Genomic DNA, 15,245 nt, shown 5'->3' on the forward strand with positions numbered 1-15,245 from the left:
TCATACATATTTGCAAATGTGTATCATTTTATTCCACGATGCCAAATGAATGGATGCCATTATCCATTCGATTATACTAAACAAATAGTGGGACTGAATAATAACGGCAATATTTCCGACTGCCCTTGAAAGCAGCATCATGTCATAAGTAAAAACGGGAGTGAAACCTGTTGGAGGCGGGGCCAGAGTGAGGGGAGGTGAGTGACACCACCAACACCAACACAGAGGGAGGCAGCTCGACAGTGTGGTGATTTTTTTTATTCATCATAAACCTGCCATTTATTCTTACGGTCGCACGTTGACTATCATATTTCAGCGCAGCGCGAGGTGAGTCGTCCCTGCCTGCCGTACGCCCCAGCCTAACTAGCTAACGTCAGCATAGCGCTGAAACACACCGACCCACCCGATAACGAGAGGCTAGCTAGCATGCTAAGCCCTGGGCTAGCTAGGTTGACGTTACCAGGCGAACGTTGTCGAGGCTTTGGTTGTCGCCGAACCGAGTGAAGTCAGGCCCGCGGTGTGATGGTCACATTGTGCATGTGGGGCTTCTTCGTGCTGACGGAGTAACGAACCGCAGGGGACTGTCTCCTTACAAGTCCTTCTGCAAGCTCGTAGTGTTGGCGTTAGCTGCTGTAGGGTTAGGCTGCTTGCGAAGAGCAGTGTCTAATCGAAGCAGATTGACATAAGCGACTACATGGTATTTATTCTGGTCGTGAATAATGTTGAAGCTGTCACTTTAGGTGCGAAACATTAACTTTAATCTACAATGATCTTCAAGGTTTTTGCTTCCTACTTTGAAAGAGTATGGGTTGCGTTCAATGACGCTTATGACCCGACCACACCTGTAAATGATGACACACTAGCCTCAAAGCCTTAAATAATTTGTCACACACACACACACACACACACACACACACGTGTATATATATGTATTCTGGACAATTAACAAACCTTGCTTTATCAACGAAAATGTAGTGAGGAGCTAGAGATGTCTTGACTGTAAAACAAAGGTTTTCGTTACAAATGTTTGCCTGCAGTTGGATTCTGCCAACCATGCACATTAATATGCTTTTAAAATACTTGGTTTTACTCAAAACAATGTCATTAATGTTATTTGAATTTAGACAAAAAAATGACAAACACATCTCGGTATAATTCAAACCTACATCCTGCAGAACCATACAGGGGATCATGAAGTGCGTTCAACTACTCTCTGAACAGTTTTCGTAGCTGAATGTTAAAACTTTCATGAGGGTGGGATTTGATTTCAGGGCTCTTGCAGTCGACAAAATTAGCTTTAGTCATGTGCACGCAACAGACAGGTAACTGAATGTAATGCTGCTGACTATTACAATGAAGATCTGGTTTTATGGCGTGCTGGTGCAGTGTGTATATTATGATGTAGAGATATTTCAGGAATGTTTATTCTTCTTTCTCTGCCTGTAGGTGAGCGCTTGTGAGGATGACGATGCCGCATGTAGGGGCAGTATTCGCAGCAATAGCAGGAGTGACGGCCATCCTGTTGCACTCCTCCATTCACAAGATAGAGGAAGGACACCTTGCAGTGTACTACAGGTATCACGGAACTGAATTGGCGACAAAGACGACAATAACCCATTTATACTGTGTGAACATTCTTATTTGTATTATCCCAACGCCCAGTTAATGGTTCATATAAATTGAAACTGGATATGGAAATATTATAACTGAGGCGTAGATGCTTCAAAGCTGTCCAAAGACATTTACACATCTGTACAAATTATTCAAATTTAACACTGACTGATCAGCAACATAAATATTTAACTGTACTGAACACCCTGTACTATAATGCAACATTATTCAACGGAAACATAACTACACCCTATTAAATTACAGTTATACCCAGTTATATTATTGAGAAGTCAGACCCAATCATTTGTTTCTATCTGTTTCAGGGGTGGGGCGCTGCTGACTTCTCCCAATGGTCCTGGATATCACATTATGCTGCCTTTCATTACCACCTTCAGATCAGTGCAGGTAAACATCCCTTTCAGCCCTGAAAGGAAAGTGAGAGTCAACACCGTACTGTGCTGGACATGAAAACCAGAAGGGGATCCTCTATAAATAAGTCAGCTGCTGCATGCAAACATTTGCCACTCGACCGTGTTTGCACCGCACGGGCTTTATTTTACAACACGTTTATGCACCAGTTGTTGTGCTACTAAATACGCTTAGTACAGAATGTAAAAGAGTGTGACTTAAAATGTTTTGTGTTTTCTATGACAAAAAATATTCAATAAAATAGCATTTCTTTTAATAAATAAATAACATTTAGGGGGTTATAACAACAGATAAGTAGAGTGTGTAAAATGATATTCACCTCTTGTGTTTTCAGGGATAATGTTACTGACAAAACTTCACCTGAGGAAAAAAGTCAATTTAGGATTATTTTTCAAACTACCATTTCCAAAATCAAGCGTAAAAATTGCACAGTCTACATTGAAGCTGAAGTCAATGTGCGATGTATGTATCATAGACACAAGATCACTTAAACATCCTACTCTTAATCTTTTCATTTTTCTTCCAGACTACTCTCCAAACGGATGAGATCAAGAATGTGCCTTGTGGAACCAGGTAAGCGGGAGCTTATCAATGCAGCTGTAAAAAAAAAAAAAAAAGAAAATCTGTCCTTTCATGAAAATGATGATGTATTTGACAGATAAGTTTTTTTCTTCACAGCGGAGGGGTGATGATCTATTTCGACAGAATAGAAGTTGTCAACATGCTGGTCCCTTTAGCAGGTTCAAAATCTTCCCATTTCCCTTATTGCAGAAGTTCCTCATTTGGTTGACTGTTGAACTCCGCCGACTTCTCTCCGCTTTACAATACGTGTCGCTTCTGTTCTTTTCTGTGCAGTGGTGGAAATTGTGAGGAACTACACCGCTGATTATGACAAAACTCTCATTTTCAACAAGATCCACCATGAGCTCAACCAGTTCTGCAGTGTGCACACGCTACAGGAGGTCTACATCGAGCTGTTTGGTGAGGGCACTTTGGTGATTAAACAGATCGTACTGTTTCCTTGTGCTGCTTGCTCATTGTTGACATTCAAGAATTGTGATACACTGGATGTCGTGTATTCAATCGGCCGCTGTTTGTTTTTTTGTCTTGCAGACATTATAGATGAGAACCTGAAGACTGCGTTGCAGAAAGATCTTAACTGTATGGCACCAGGACTTACAATACAGGTATTTAAACATACACAGAAAACGTGAGCACTAGAAGAGCATAGACCAAATCTGTACAGTCACGTTTTCGTTTATGAAACTGAAACGATTCCCGTCCACACGAGCGTATCAGAAGTAATCTCCAACCATTCTAATACACCTCAAAAAGGAAAAACGGGACCATTCATCTGCACCGGGCACTGCAACTAAAACGTCGTAGTGTGGATGTAGCCTAAGCGAATTGAAGGATTGGGATTCAGGGCGCAGTGAGAGCTAGAAGAATATGTATTGCTCATGGCTACAATATAGTGGGTACAAAATACATTTTGGTGTGTTTGCAAAGGCTGTTGAAAACAGTTGTACCTTCCCAAAAATGCCAGGGTACATGCCGGTTACAAAGATGCAGTGTTCTAATTTCTTTTCGAGCCTGATAACCAGTCATCTGCTCTGTGAGAAAATGTTTGGCAGATAGATTGTGAGAAAAGGCCCATCTTGTGTTTTTCTCTCTGTTCCTCTGCATTGTTTCGACATCGCGACGAAGGCAGTCCGTGTTACCAAGCCAAAGATCCCAGAGTCTATCCGGAGGAACTTTGAACTCATGTGAGTTTGTAGATCTTGTGCTCACAAGCACAGCCTCGGTGCACGTTTCAAATTCCTTTTCCCTTTTACCCACCCACTTAGATCGTCTGAGACCACACAGAAAGGAAAATATTTGCAATAATTAATTTGTGTGTGTGTGCGCAGGGAAGCAGAAAAGACTCGTCTGCTAATAACAGCTCAGACTCAGAAAGTGGTGGAAAAGGAAGCAGAGACTGAAAGGAAGAAGGCCATTATTGGTAAATGTGGTGTCTTATTATTACACTTTTAGCGGGTTCCCTCTCTCCCGCACTCTTGTGTGTAATCGTACTGTCGTCCTGTACAGTTGACCTCTACCTCCTGCACAGTTGTTAAAGCTCACAGATTTCTTACCTACAGAGGCTCAAAAAATGGCTCAGGTCGCCCAGATCCATTTCCAGCAGAAGGTGATGGAGAAAGAGACGGAGAAGAAGATCTCTGAAATCGAAGGTTGGCCTAAATTATATTATCTATCAGTGTGTTCCTTCCTGTATGTGATGCCTTCTTCTGATTAGTATGTTTCTCATTCAACTCTCTTTGCTTCAGATTCTGCTTACCTGGCCAGGGAGCGGGCAAAGGCTGATGCCGAGTTTTACACCGCTGCTAAGTCTGCTGAAGCAAACAAGGTTAAAAACAAAATTGTGTTGACACAGTATCACATACAAACACACACAACAACATTTAATCCTTACACACTCTCTGTCTTTGTGTCAAATCTTGACAGGTGAAGTTAACAACAGAGTACCTGGAGCTGATGAAGTACCAGGCCATAGCTGCTAACAGTAAGATCTACTTTGGCCAGGACATCCCAAACATGTTTGTGGAGGGAACCAACAGTCCACCTAAGCTGCCCAACGCTGAACCAGACTGGTTTAAAGGGAAACCAGAAGGCCAGTGACTCCACAGCCGCACCTCTGCACAGGACCGGGGAACCTGATGAAGACTTGTTCTGCCTGTGGGGTGGCGAGCACTGATCTGAAGGTGATACGTGGGATGGCTTTGCAGCTAGTTTGGTGAACAACAAACTTCAGTCTTAAATCTAAATGGTGAGGAGAGGGGGTGGGTGGGGGGAGGGGGGTGCAATTGGAAAGACGAGCAGAAGTGAGAGGTAGAAAGGGCAAGATAAAAGCGAAAGTACCTCTTCACCTCCTCCACTCTTTGGGGAAAAGACAAGTTTCAGGAATGAGAATGATGCCATAGTTAAAAAAAAAAGTCGAAAGCATAATTAATGCTTATGCCTGGGAAGGCGACGGCAAGTCGCCCTAAGCTACGTGTGCTTGCAATCATTGCAGTGCTGAGCTTTGCTTTTTGATCTGCATTAATTTAGTTCGTTTGTTTGTTTGTTTGTATGCAAGAGGAGCAATTTGTTACTAAAAACGAAATTGAATTCTAATTTTTTTTTTTTTTTTAAGAATTAATTTCCGCTTTAGCTGAACTGGAATCTGACAGGACACTAATTAAAAGCATGAAGGTTTGTGTAAAGTGTGTGCAGGTCGTCTCTGACACGAGTTGGCTCTTCTCTCTCAACACGGGTCAGTTGTTTTAATCACACATGATATCCAGTGTTACCGGAGGGTGATTTAAAGGTGGTTGTGACGGTTTTGATACAGTTGTACAAGCATTAAAAAAAAAAAGAAGATCTTGCAGCGTTCACTACATGAAGCCCACCTAAATTTCCCATTGACTGAAATTGTACAGAAATGAAAACTGATTTGTAAAAGTTATTTTTTAAATGATAATGTTCTACAACCGAGTGGCCTGACTTTGTTAAGTTTTCACCTGAGCCTGCATAACTTAGAAAGAAGATAATATTCTATAGATCCTCAAGTCTTTACAGTGGAAGGGCAGTCTGCATGTGGTCATAGGTTAGTTAATAAACCGTCGTGTCAGATTGGTTGTGGTGAGTGTTGTTCGAGAGTGAAGCCACTACAGAAAGACTTGAGAAGCTGCACTAAGATGTGATGAGGTATTTACTGTGAAGCCAACTGAGAGAAAACATTTTTTCTGCTGCTGAAAACTAGATTTTCTCTGGTAAAAACTAATTCAAGGTGATGAATAGTTCACAGTTAATTCATTTCGGTGCGCAGCATTAGATCGATTGTATTCAAGAGGGCTGTACACTGGAAGAAGTCGTGATTTGTCTTCCTCGAAGTCTGTGAATCGTTCTTCCCTCCATCTGTTTTTTTACTACCGGGCTATGCATGCGTATAGGCTTTATTCAGATGACTAGTAGTGCCTGCATTTGTCTGCTAGCTCTCAGATAATTGTGACGTGGCTAAATGTAAATTCTCAGGAAATTGACCTTTTTTTCAATAAAAGAGCTTCTCGAAGCGTACACCCTTAAATTCAGAATCGACACTGTAAGAACATGTCAGAGAAAGAGCTTGAATTATGAAGTCGCTCTGTTGTAAGAATCATTTGATTTGAGGATGACCCAAGCTTGTGATCGGTTGTATTGAAAAAAAAACACCCAACACTTTCGACTAAAGTCAAAACGTGTCTCTTGCAAATATTTAAGGTGACATTGTCATCGCAAGCCACCATTTTACTGCACCATCTATTTACAAAAGTTGTCCGTGAGATTGAAATAATACGAAGAAAGCCGCCCTTCCACCGTCAATGTTTACATTTGTGTTTAAGTCAAGAATTGATGTTCTGCAAAACTTTTCAATCGTTACTAAACAGTATCATTTAAATGATATTAATGGGAAAACATGCAACTCCTAATAATAATGATAGTGTTACACTTAGTGAGACTATTGTCATCTATGGATGAATGTTGTTAATGCTCGGGCTTAAACCAGATGCAAAGTGGTGCTAGTTCTTATCGCGTTAAAGCTTTTTGGATTTTCTTCTGCTCGGTGTATCAGAAACATGGAAAGACTTAAACTATTCAGAATTCAAGCCTTAAATAACAATGGTTTACCCCAGACTGAAGGATTCAGTAATTATTATAAACCAAGAGGCTCCACTTGAAGTTGTCTGTGCACTTGGACGTACATATTGTACCATGAAGCCTCATCACAGACTCTCTCGGAGAAAGACACAGAACTAGCAGCGGACACTATTCGTTGTTCGGAGGATGCTGTGATGTTAATTGACCTGGGTTGGAATTTAAAGGCTGCACTCTGCATTTGTTGCTTCGGTGGTGGGTTCAATTAAGCTGCAGTATAAGGGTATGAATTTCCATTGAAGATTAAATTTCTTTTTTTCTCTGTCAATATTTTGTACAATCTGTGAAATCCAAACATTGTCTCTTTGTTTTAAAAAAGGTTTATATGATGATAAAATGTTTTCAAGTTTTGACAATGTTCTACAATAAAACACCTATTTTGGTACCTTTCTTCTCCCCCTGACCATTTGTGCACAGACGATGTGTAGTACAGTCGGATGCCGACAGGAGGAGAGCTAACACCACGTCCAACACTCAACACCCTGATTCAGTTGCTCAAGAACAGACTTTTGCCAGGTGGTGATTGAAAGACAAAGAAAGACAAAGCCGCATAGCAAAAGGAAAGAATAAAGATCAAATGAGGGTCAATAAGATTTTTAAAGCGTGAAAAATGAAAGTTCAGAGAAATGAAAAGCCATGAAGAAATAAAACGGCTTGAGAACAACAAGTTTTTTGAATTTTGAAAACTGAAAGTTTACACACAGGCAAGATTGACGAAGTTAATACCAGGGTAAAGACTTAAAGACTATAACTAGGTGACACTCAAACCCGTCAAAGTTTCCATACTGTGTGTAACACGTTAAGCCTCAGCACACGTACTGAGGCTTAACGTTTGGATTGTGGCCCTGCTTTTGACCGAGAAGTATTGTTGATATAATTTGTTTTCTACACAAACAATTCTTAGGGAGAAGTAATTCTTAGGAGATTATTTCTGAACATCACCTCACAAGCTCAGAATTGTATTGACCCCTTATTTAAGCCCGAACAAAATCACTATAATTTACACCCGACTATTTTTTATTATATTTTTACCTAAAAAAAAAGAAGAAGAGAAATCATACAATGGTAATGTGTTGGCCAGTCATTCATTCCACTGGCTCGGTGGTTCTGGCAGCGTGAGGATGACTCAGTGGACACTGAATAAAACATACACACAGTCTATCACACAGCGGCTGTTGTTCTGACCCACATCACGTGTTGTAAACACCACGTTCACATGCGCTTGTCAGTTGGTTTCGTAAATTGGCTGTCCCAAGGTACTGACTGTCTAAACCTCAAGTCCTGCGCCCAGTAAGGCCGGTCAGCTGTTCACTGAAGGCCGTCCCGGACGCGTTCAAAGAGTGTGAGAGAGCATGTGACCACCACTGCCTGAATGACCAGATGAGGGATCGCTTCCTCTTATGGACTCTCAAGCCATTTTTGGCGGAGGTCTCTCGGGCGTCCTTTCACAGCCAAACTATCAGTCTTTGCTCTCTGGGGGGGGGCGGGCGGGTGTTTAGTCTTAGTCTGACCCCAGAATCTGGTTCTTCCTCATGTTAATATTTGTGAGAAGTGTGATCGTAAAGCACGTTTGTGAGTCTGTCCTCATCTTGTTTTCATAACTGAAAAGTGTTTCTCCCTTCTTTCTGTGGATGTCTAATGCTGAGTGCTTATTTAAATGGGCGGTCTGATTTTGTATATCTGGGGTACAAAGTCAGCGGGTTTAACCCCCCCCCCCCCCTTCCCCACCCCTCAGGAAGTCAGTTCAAGGTCATGTCTGCTGCTCTCTGGTTGAGCCAGCAGTTCTCTTTCCTTCCTCTCGTCCCCGACTTTGAATCACCAGATCCTGACTCCTGCCAGAGACTCACAGGGTGTGGTCGCTCATCTCCGAGTGCACGACTGTAAATCTAGTCCGCAAGCAGCAGTGGGAATCTGAATATGATTCACCAGCAACATCAATAGCTCCTCAGCTTTTTCTCACATTCCTGTTCTGTGAGTGTGTGTTTTTTTTGTCTGTGTAAATACGTACGCTCGTATAAAGAGCTTTGCCGTTGCTGTTTCTCAAAGGGCTGTGTGAGCCCCTGAATGTCTTTGTGGTGATCACCTCCATTCATTTTGTAACCCCAACCCTGACCCTCACTTTGACACATAAAGGTCAGTTTACTCATCATGAAGAGTACAGCTCAGCTTGTGAAAACACAGACTCCTGAGGCCCTGAATGAGGTTTTTTTTTCAAGGCAAATAAACCCAATGATGTCACTGGGGTTAACTTAATGCTACATCTTTGCTAAGTTTTAGTTTTAAACCACATCACTGTTGCTACTTTTAAGCCTGCCTTCCTCCTGGGCGGCGTTTTAGTATGGACGGCCCGGAACTGTTTGGAAACGACGACTTTTGAAAATTAGCTTTCTCAGTAGCTGGTATTTAAAGTGCTCCTGCATTGCCACACAGTTAAAGCATCAGGACCAGGGTAGAGAGGTTTGACAGCTTCTTTTCTTTTCCAATGGTTTTCAACAATAGTTGATTTAAATAGTCAAACAATGCATCGCACAGTGAACTTCAGGAAACAACTTGACGCAGCATCAAAGTTCACATACTGCATCATCACACGAAGAGGCTGAGTAGGCCTCAGTCCAGGGTTCTTATCAGCTCAGGTTTGGCCCAAAGGTTGAGTGAGAGGCCTGCCTTCCTGGGACTGGCAGGAAGTAAGGGTTTTCAACAATGACGCAGTCACCCACATATCCTTCCGGGTTGGTTCATATCAGTCACGACTCGCCTGACAGCCGTGAAGTCAAATGTTGCCGACGCTTACTGTCAGCAACAGTTTCAACTCTTCGTCGGTCCGAGTAAATGAATCCCTACATTTTCTTTTCACCATTGCTGTTTCTCTCGTAGTATATTCTGTATCTAAGCAACCAACTGCAGGGCAGATCTGCTTCCTTTATTTTTACACCAACATGCACAAGCTCATTGGCCTAAACTCCAGCTGGATTTTGATTATAATGACTATTAGGAATGATACAGTAGCTAAATCATCTCTAATGGGAAACCAGTCCCGTCCATCTGAAGGACAGACAGTCTCCCAGCCCCCAGTTGACCACAGGCACCAGAATTCTCACAAACTGCACTATAATTCACTCAGGCATAATTATCCATAAACTGTGCAACACTTGAGTTATCTATTCAACTTCAATATGTCTATGCAATCTCAATATAGAGTCATTGTAGTTTTTCCACATTTTTACTGCAATTTGGGAAACCTTGTTGACTGCGTCTGTCAAACAAATAACTTTCTAAGTTGCAAATAGGTAAGTCTACTACCAGCATAAATATGAATGATTGATATTAAAAGAATGTCAGATTTGTATCTGTTGTGTTGCAGTGTCTAGCTTGAGGATGGTGTAGGTCATATGACGGTGGTCAATACAACAGACTTCAGTCACAGCAGCAGGCGGCTGGAGGAGATCAGCTGCTGCTGATGCAGCTCAGCAGGACGTCTATCTCCTGTTGTTCTACACTCACAGACGGGGCGAGATCAGAGACAACATTGACAGACACACACACTACCCCCCAGGACTTAATGGTAATGTGATAACACAGAGTAACTAGCCTAACCGGCATAACCAACGCGGGGTGTGATCTGTGTGAGCAATGGTTCACTATATAGTGTCGTTTGTCAGCTTCCTCACATATTAATTCTGCGAACTGAAATCATTAATTAATTCTTTTTATAAATTTGTGACCAGTCTTTACACTTAAACAGGAACAAGAGATTGACGGAAAATGACTGATGTCATTTCAGACTGGGAAGGAAGTGCGAGTCAGAACCTACGAACCTAATGCGCATGTTATTTTGCCTCACATCTCATTCGTTACACTCTGCTCATATTTAAAAGAAGACAATTTGGAAAATTGGAGAAGTTAGTTGATTTATTGAGCACTCGGTAAGCGGACGTCATAGGCTGGGTGAAGGCAAAGAAGTCAAAGAAGACTGTAGACATGTTATGATCCACCGTGACAAACACATGCTACGCACGCCTCACACCGAAGCAACCCCTCATAAGATGTTTCATAAACAGGCTAATAAATCATTCGCAGCAGAACCTCATTCATCTGAACATCAAGCACAAGGACTCAGCAACATTTAGAGATGTACAAAATATTTCTATTAAAGCAAAAACAGCTGTTATTAGAAGACACTACTTAGAAAAGAGTAATCTGATGCATTTCAATAGTTTTAATACATTCAACGTTGTATCTAATAGGACAAATAATCATTGTCTTGACTTTTTTTTCCCCCAAACAGTTTATGTTACAAGGTTAAATCTTCTTCAGCGTGGATTGCCTTTGGTTTTGTACGTCTCCAGGTGCCGGGTCAGCTCATCAATACGCATGTCCTTTAAGTGAACCAGATGCTCTAACCTGCTCACTTTCATCTGCAAGATCTGCACACACACACACACACACACACACACACACACACACACACACACACACACACACACACACACACACACACACACACACAGAACGCAAAAGGATGTGGTAAGGCCAGAAAGTTGAGGTGTTGCAAAGTAGTGTCATTATTTGCCTTTTTCTGAATGTGCAGATGTGGCCACAGATGGGAAAACCAAAAAAAGATTGTATATCCGCTGAGCAGAAGCTGACTCATTGACCACCGATGACACAGCTTATGACACACACACACATACACACACACACACAGGCACACACACACACACACACACACACACACACACACACACACATCTTCCCTTGCTGAGCATCAAAAGGGAAGATGATTTTGTTTGCAGATGTTCTACTAGTCAGCAGTCAGTTTCCTGCAATTTGTGTTAGTGTGTGTGTGTGTGTGTGTGTGTGTGTGTGTGTGTGTGTGTGTGTGTGTACCTCCACAGTCTCCTGCAAACCCATGACCGCTTGCTCTTTTTCTTGCAGGATTATTCGTAAAGTTGGGTCCATGTCTGTGTAAAACTCCACTGTGTGCTCTGGTTTACTTAAATACAAACAAAAGCAAGACATATATTTGCTTTTATATGCACTGCTATTGATTGATTCAATTCAAATTAAAAGGAACATTCTTTCATACCAGTTTCTTTGTCTTCTCTTGTCATCTTTTTTCATATCCCCTCCTCTCAACTGAGCCACTTCGGTCTGATGAATTTCTACAGACGGAAAAACAAAAGTATAACATTTCCTAAACTGTTATGTGAAAGAAAACTCATCTATCATTGGAAACCTGCAGGGATTCATCCAATTCATCTTATGGACACAACTAGGGCACGGATAGGAGGATAGGACATGTGGTAATGGCCATGAGCAAAGGGGAGGCACGGGGAAGCAAAATTATAAGTTGGAGAAGGATAAAAATGCGAAGGCCTTCAAGTTGAGCAGTGCTGAGCTCAGGCCGGCGATAAAGGCCATCTGGTGATGTTAGGAGCTGATATGAGGAGCCAAGCTGTACGTCTGATATTGGATGGAGTGCAGACGGAGGAGGAAAGAGCAGAGGGAGGAGGTGTTGGCCTGAGGTCAGCTTTGCAGGGTAGTTTCAGGGACAGATTAGGTGTGGGAAGCGGAATAGGAACCCGGCACAGATTCACTCCCTAAAGGTCGTGGCATTCTCTAATCAGTCCTTTGTGATGTTGTTAAAGGTACGTTTGTGTCTGTGTGGTCGCCGCTATCTCTGGGGCAGATTATGGTTGACTGAGAGTTGTTAGAGGGCACATGGCATTGACCATATCAGGACAGACAAGAGAAAGCAGGAAGGAGAGAAGGATTTTGGAAAAATATTATTTCTTAGACACACGCACAAAAAAGACAAGACAGTGTTTCTCGAATATGCTGATTTTGTGTTTGTCAGATGACCAGTAGATAGGGTACCATTTAAAAACGTCTAAAATTATACCCACTTCCCGCCCTGTGCTAAAAATAAAGGAACATTTTGGACTGTGCAGCTTCAATGAGGATTGCAGACTGACTGAGTCAGCCAATACATTCCACAAATGGATATAACATGGATAAGACATATCACAGTCATCATATTTTGTGCATTCCAACAGTGTCAGTTGATCCAGTTGGTTTTACTGATTTACTAAAACGTTGTCACTTCTAATTAACCCTTTATCACTGTTGTCTGTGAGTGATGTACACAGTTAGAGACAATATTATAAGTCATTTGTGGATTATGTTTTTGGATTAAAATGCAAAGGGCGTTTTATGTTTTGTGTAAATGCACCAACTCTACCTGCATGAGGTTGCTCGTGGTTCCTGGTGTCAAAGTATTCCAAATCCTGAGTTTAAAAGAAACAGTTGGTTCAAAATGTGGTTATTCTTCTAACCACAATGCTTTGCTCACATATACTGAGGTGAGCTTTATGATTCACGGGGAAGAAGGAGGACCTCTGTGATTACTTATTTTTTTGTAATTAGCATTCAAACAAGCAAACAAACAAAAGGTGACTCATAGCATGTATGTCTCCAAGGCAAAACACAGTATAGTACACACCAGTATATTGTCGGTGGTGTGCTCTAGTTTCTTGTCTATCTTCTCCCTCAGGGTGCTCAGTACAGGCTCTATCACTCCCGCAGCGCTCAGTACGATCCTCTTCACTGTTTCTTCAGGCACATGGAAGTTCATCTTGGAAAACACCTTCCTGTCCACAGAAAGAAACCCAGATGTTCTTAATTTAAGGAAAATAATAGTTACTAAAGGAACTTCAGATTGAATCTGGTTTTAAATGATGAAGCATCCCAATGATAAACACCATAGGGGCCGATTATGTTTACGGTAAAGTCCCATCAATCTGTAACTGGCCATGTGCCAGTGGTCAGTGGTCAAGGAGAGGGGGGAGTGGGTGAGTGTTGGACTGGTTCTCACAGCCAGATGCAGGGGCGAATGTTGGGTGCTCAGCAAAACTGTTTTTACCGTAAAGCAAAACCCTCAAGCAAAGCAGTCTATCATTTGTGTAACTTCATGTTGAATGTGTTTGAGTGTAAAAGGGCTCTGGGGACATGTGGATATATTGTCAAAGTCAGATGATGGGTCACATTTCTCTAGTAGGGACTGTGTGACCCAATCACTTCATATCCCCACAACTAAATGTGTGCCCAGGTGAGAGGGCAGACAAAGGAGGGATGCGGAGTCCAGGTCTAGAGTTTAGACTTTATCTGGATGCAGTTCAACATGCCAAATGCAAAGTCCATCACAGTCTCTGTACATATGTGTCTCACCTCTGTGTCGGCTGTAATTCCAAAGATGGGATTCTGAGAGGATTCACTAACTGTTATATGCGATGAGAAGACAGATCGCAGGAGTGTGTGTGTGAGTGTGTGTGTGTGTGTGTGTGTGTGTGCGTGTGTGTGTGCGTACGCGCCTCTGATCCTTTCATCATTGCATCGACGGGGATTGAGTGATAGGATTCCAATGAGCAATCATCAAGAGTTGGAATGAACGTTCAAACTGTGCGACACTCGACAGTTACTCAGTCATCAACAAGCATTCGGTTCACAAGAGTGTGGAAAGCAACTCTCCAAATACACTCACTGCTAAATAGAAACACCAGAGAGGCATGGCCTATTTTTTTTTTGTAAACTACAGTATAATGTACTTGTACACACATCTGTAATGTACAGCAAAGGCCATCAATTAAGGCACTTTGAGTTGATTGAAAAGCGCCATATGAATATCATATATATTCTTGTTCTTATTATAATTCTAACTCCTCGTGTTACAACATATCTGATAGGTTAATAACTAGTCCTGTTTGCCTCATTTGTCATCCACCGCCTGTGTATGGGGCAGCCTCCACATTAAAGAGGGGGCCCCACAGGGCAGGTTACCAGGAACACTTCGCCACGCCGGTGGGAGACGACGGACTGCTGTCTTGCCTGTTGAGGAGGTTCCAGTTGCTGAGCTTCTGCGCTGTGGAGTTCGCAGGGATGTAGTTGTGCAGGTCCACCAGCTTCGGGAAGAAGTGCTTCGCCACCTCGGCAGCCATCACTGCGGACGGGTCGGCGGAAGAGGGGACGAGGTGAAAACAGGCAGACAGTCGAGCTGATAAAAACACGTGCCACCAGATGTATTTATTGTGTGAGCCGACAGGACGGGACACGTTGAGGCGAGCCCCGCCCGCCGCCTCTCTGGGTACCAACTCCCCGCCAACTGCTCAGTCCACGACTCGACTGTACCTCCGTCGCTGAAGTCCCTCGTGATGTTCCTCTTCGGCCGGGACAGAGGCACTTTGTCTATCCAGGCGTACAGCTCCTGCAGCTCCTCTTCGTTCAGCTCTCGGCTCATTGTTCTCGACGCGACATCAAGTTCGGGAGAAGTTTAAAAGAAAGAAAGACGGAGAGGATCCCAACTGAGCCAGCTCGCTAGCGTCGCCCGGACGACAGGTTGTTTTCGGGCGTCGCCAGGCGACCGCCGATTCACCATGGCAACACGAATCATGGCGTTGTTGACGGAGAGAAATGAC

At 42.7% G+C, this 15,245-nt stretch overlaps 2 protein-coding genes across 5 annotated transcripts; one reads left to right on the forward strand and one right to left on the reverse strand.

The window, feature by feature from the left end:
• Positions 1–140: 140 nt before the first annotated feature.
• Positions 141–7,159, forward strand: erlin1 (ER lipid raft associated 1). 3 transcript variants are annotated; one of them, XM_035605561.2, is made up of 12 exons: positions 141–247; positions 1,447–1,575; positions 1,935–2,016; positions 2,567–2,613; positions 2,719–2,780; positions 2,896–3,021; positions 3,154–3,227; positions 3,748–3,806; positions 3,951–4,042; positions 4,182–4,271; positions 4,368–4,447; positions 4,546–7,159. In XM_035605561.2, exons 2-12 carry the CDS (start codon positions 1,463–1,465, stop codon positions 4,717–4,719), a joined length of 999 nt encoding a protein of 332 aa, XP_035461454.1. In that variant the 5' UTR covers positions 141–247; positions 1,447–1,462; the 3' UTR covers positions 4,720–7,159. The 3 variants fall into 3 exon arrangements, with proteins under 3 accessions (XP_035461454.1, XP_035461455.1, XP_035461453.1); XM_035605562.2 differs by having other exon boundaries at positions 177–197; XM_035605560.2 differs by having other exon boundaries at positions 193–327.
• Positions 7,160–10,669: 3,510 nt separating this feature from the next.
• On the reverse strand, positions 10,670–15,222 carry spef1 (sperm flagellar 1). Of its 2 annotated transcripts, none has more exons than XM_035606540.2 (7): positions 14,959–15,222; positions 14,659–14,770; positions 13,277–13,424; positions 13,016–13,061; positions 11,861–11,936; positions 11,662–11,767; positions 10,670–11,198 (listed from the first exon to the last, which is right to left on the reverse strand). In XM_035606540.2, the coding sequence occupies exons 1-7, from the start codon at positions 15,065–15,067 to the stop codon at positions 11,085–11,087; spliced, it is 711 nt and encodes a 236-aa protein (XP_035462433.1). In that variant the 5' UTR covers positions 15,068–15,222; the 3' UTR covers positions 10,670–11,084. The 2 variants fall into 2 exon arrangements, with proteins under 2 accessions (XP_035462433.1, XP_035462432.1); XM_035606539.2 differs by having other exon boundaries at positions 14,659–14,824.
• Positions 15,223–15,245: the final 23 nt, after the last annotated feature.

Source organism: Scophthalmus maximus, chromosome 10 (assembly GCF_022379125.1).
Source record: "Scophthalmus maximus strain ysfricsl-2021 chromosome 10, ASM2237912v1, whole genome shotgun sequence".
NCBI classification, from domain to species: Eukaryota; Metazoa; Chordata; class Actinopteri; order Pleuronectiformes; family Scophthalmidae; genus Scophthalmus; species Scophthalmus maximus.

What these genes read in the sequence shown, in the direction of transcription:
- erlin1 (XM_035605561.2), top strand. Translation starts at nt 1,463, where the DNA reads ATGACGATGCCGCATGTAGGGGCAGTATTCGCAGCAATAGCAGGAGTG. An exon ending in GGTCTACATCGAGCTGTTTG is followed by an intron (nt 3,022 to 3,153) that starts GTGAGGGCACTT and finishes TTTGTCTTGCAG; the next exon opens with ACATTATAGATGAGAACCTG. An exon ending in AAGGAAGAAGGCCATTATTG is followed by an intron (nt 4,043 to 4,181) that starts GTAAATGTGGTG and finishes TCTTACCTACAG; the next exon opens with AGGCTCAAAAAATGGCTCAG.
- spef1 (XM_035606539.2), bottom strand. Translation starts at nt 15,067, where the DNA reads ATGAGCCGAGAGCTGAACGAAGAGGAGCTGCAGGAGCTGTACGCCTGG. An exon ending in AAGAGAAGACAAAGAAACTG is followed by an intron (nt 11,768 to 11,860) that starts GTATGAAAGAAT and finishes TTTGTATTTAAG; the next exon opens with TAAACCAGAGCACACAGTGG. An exon ending in GTTTGCAGGAGACTGTGGAG is followed by an intron (nt 11,199 to 11,661) that starts GTACACACACAC and finishes GTGTGTGTGCAG; the next exon opens with ATCTTGCAGATGAAAGTGAG.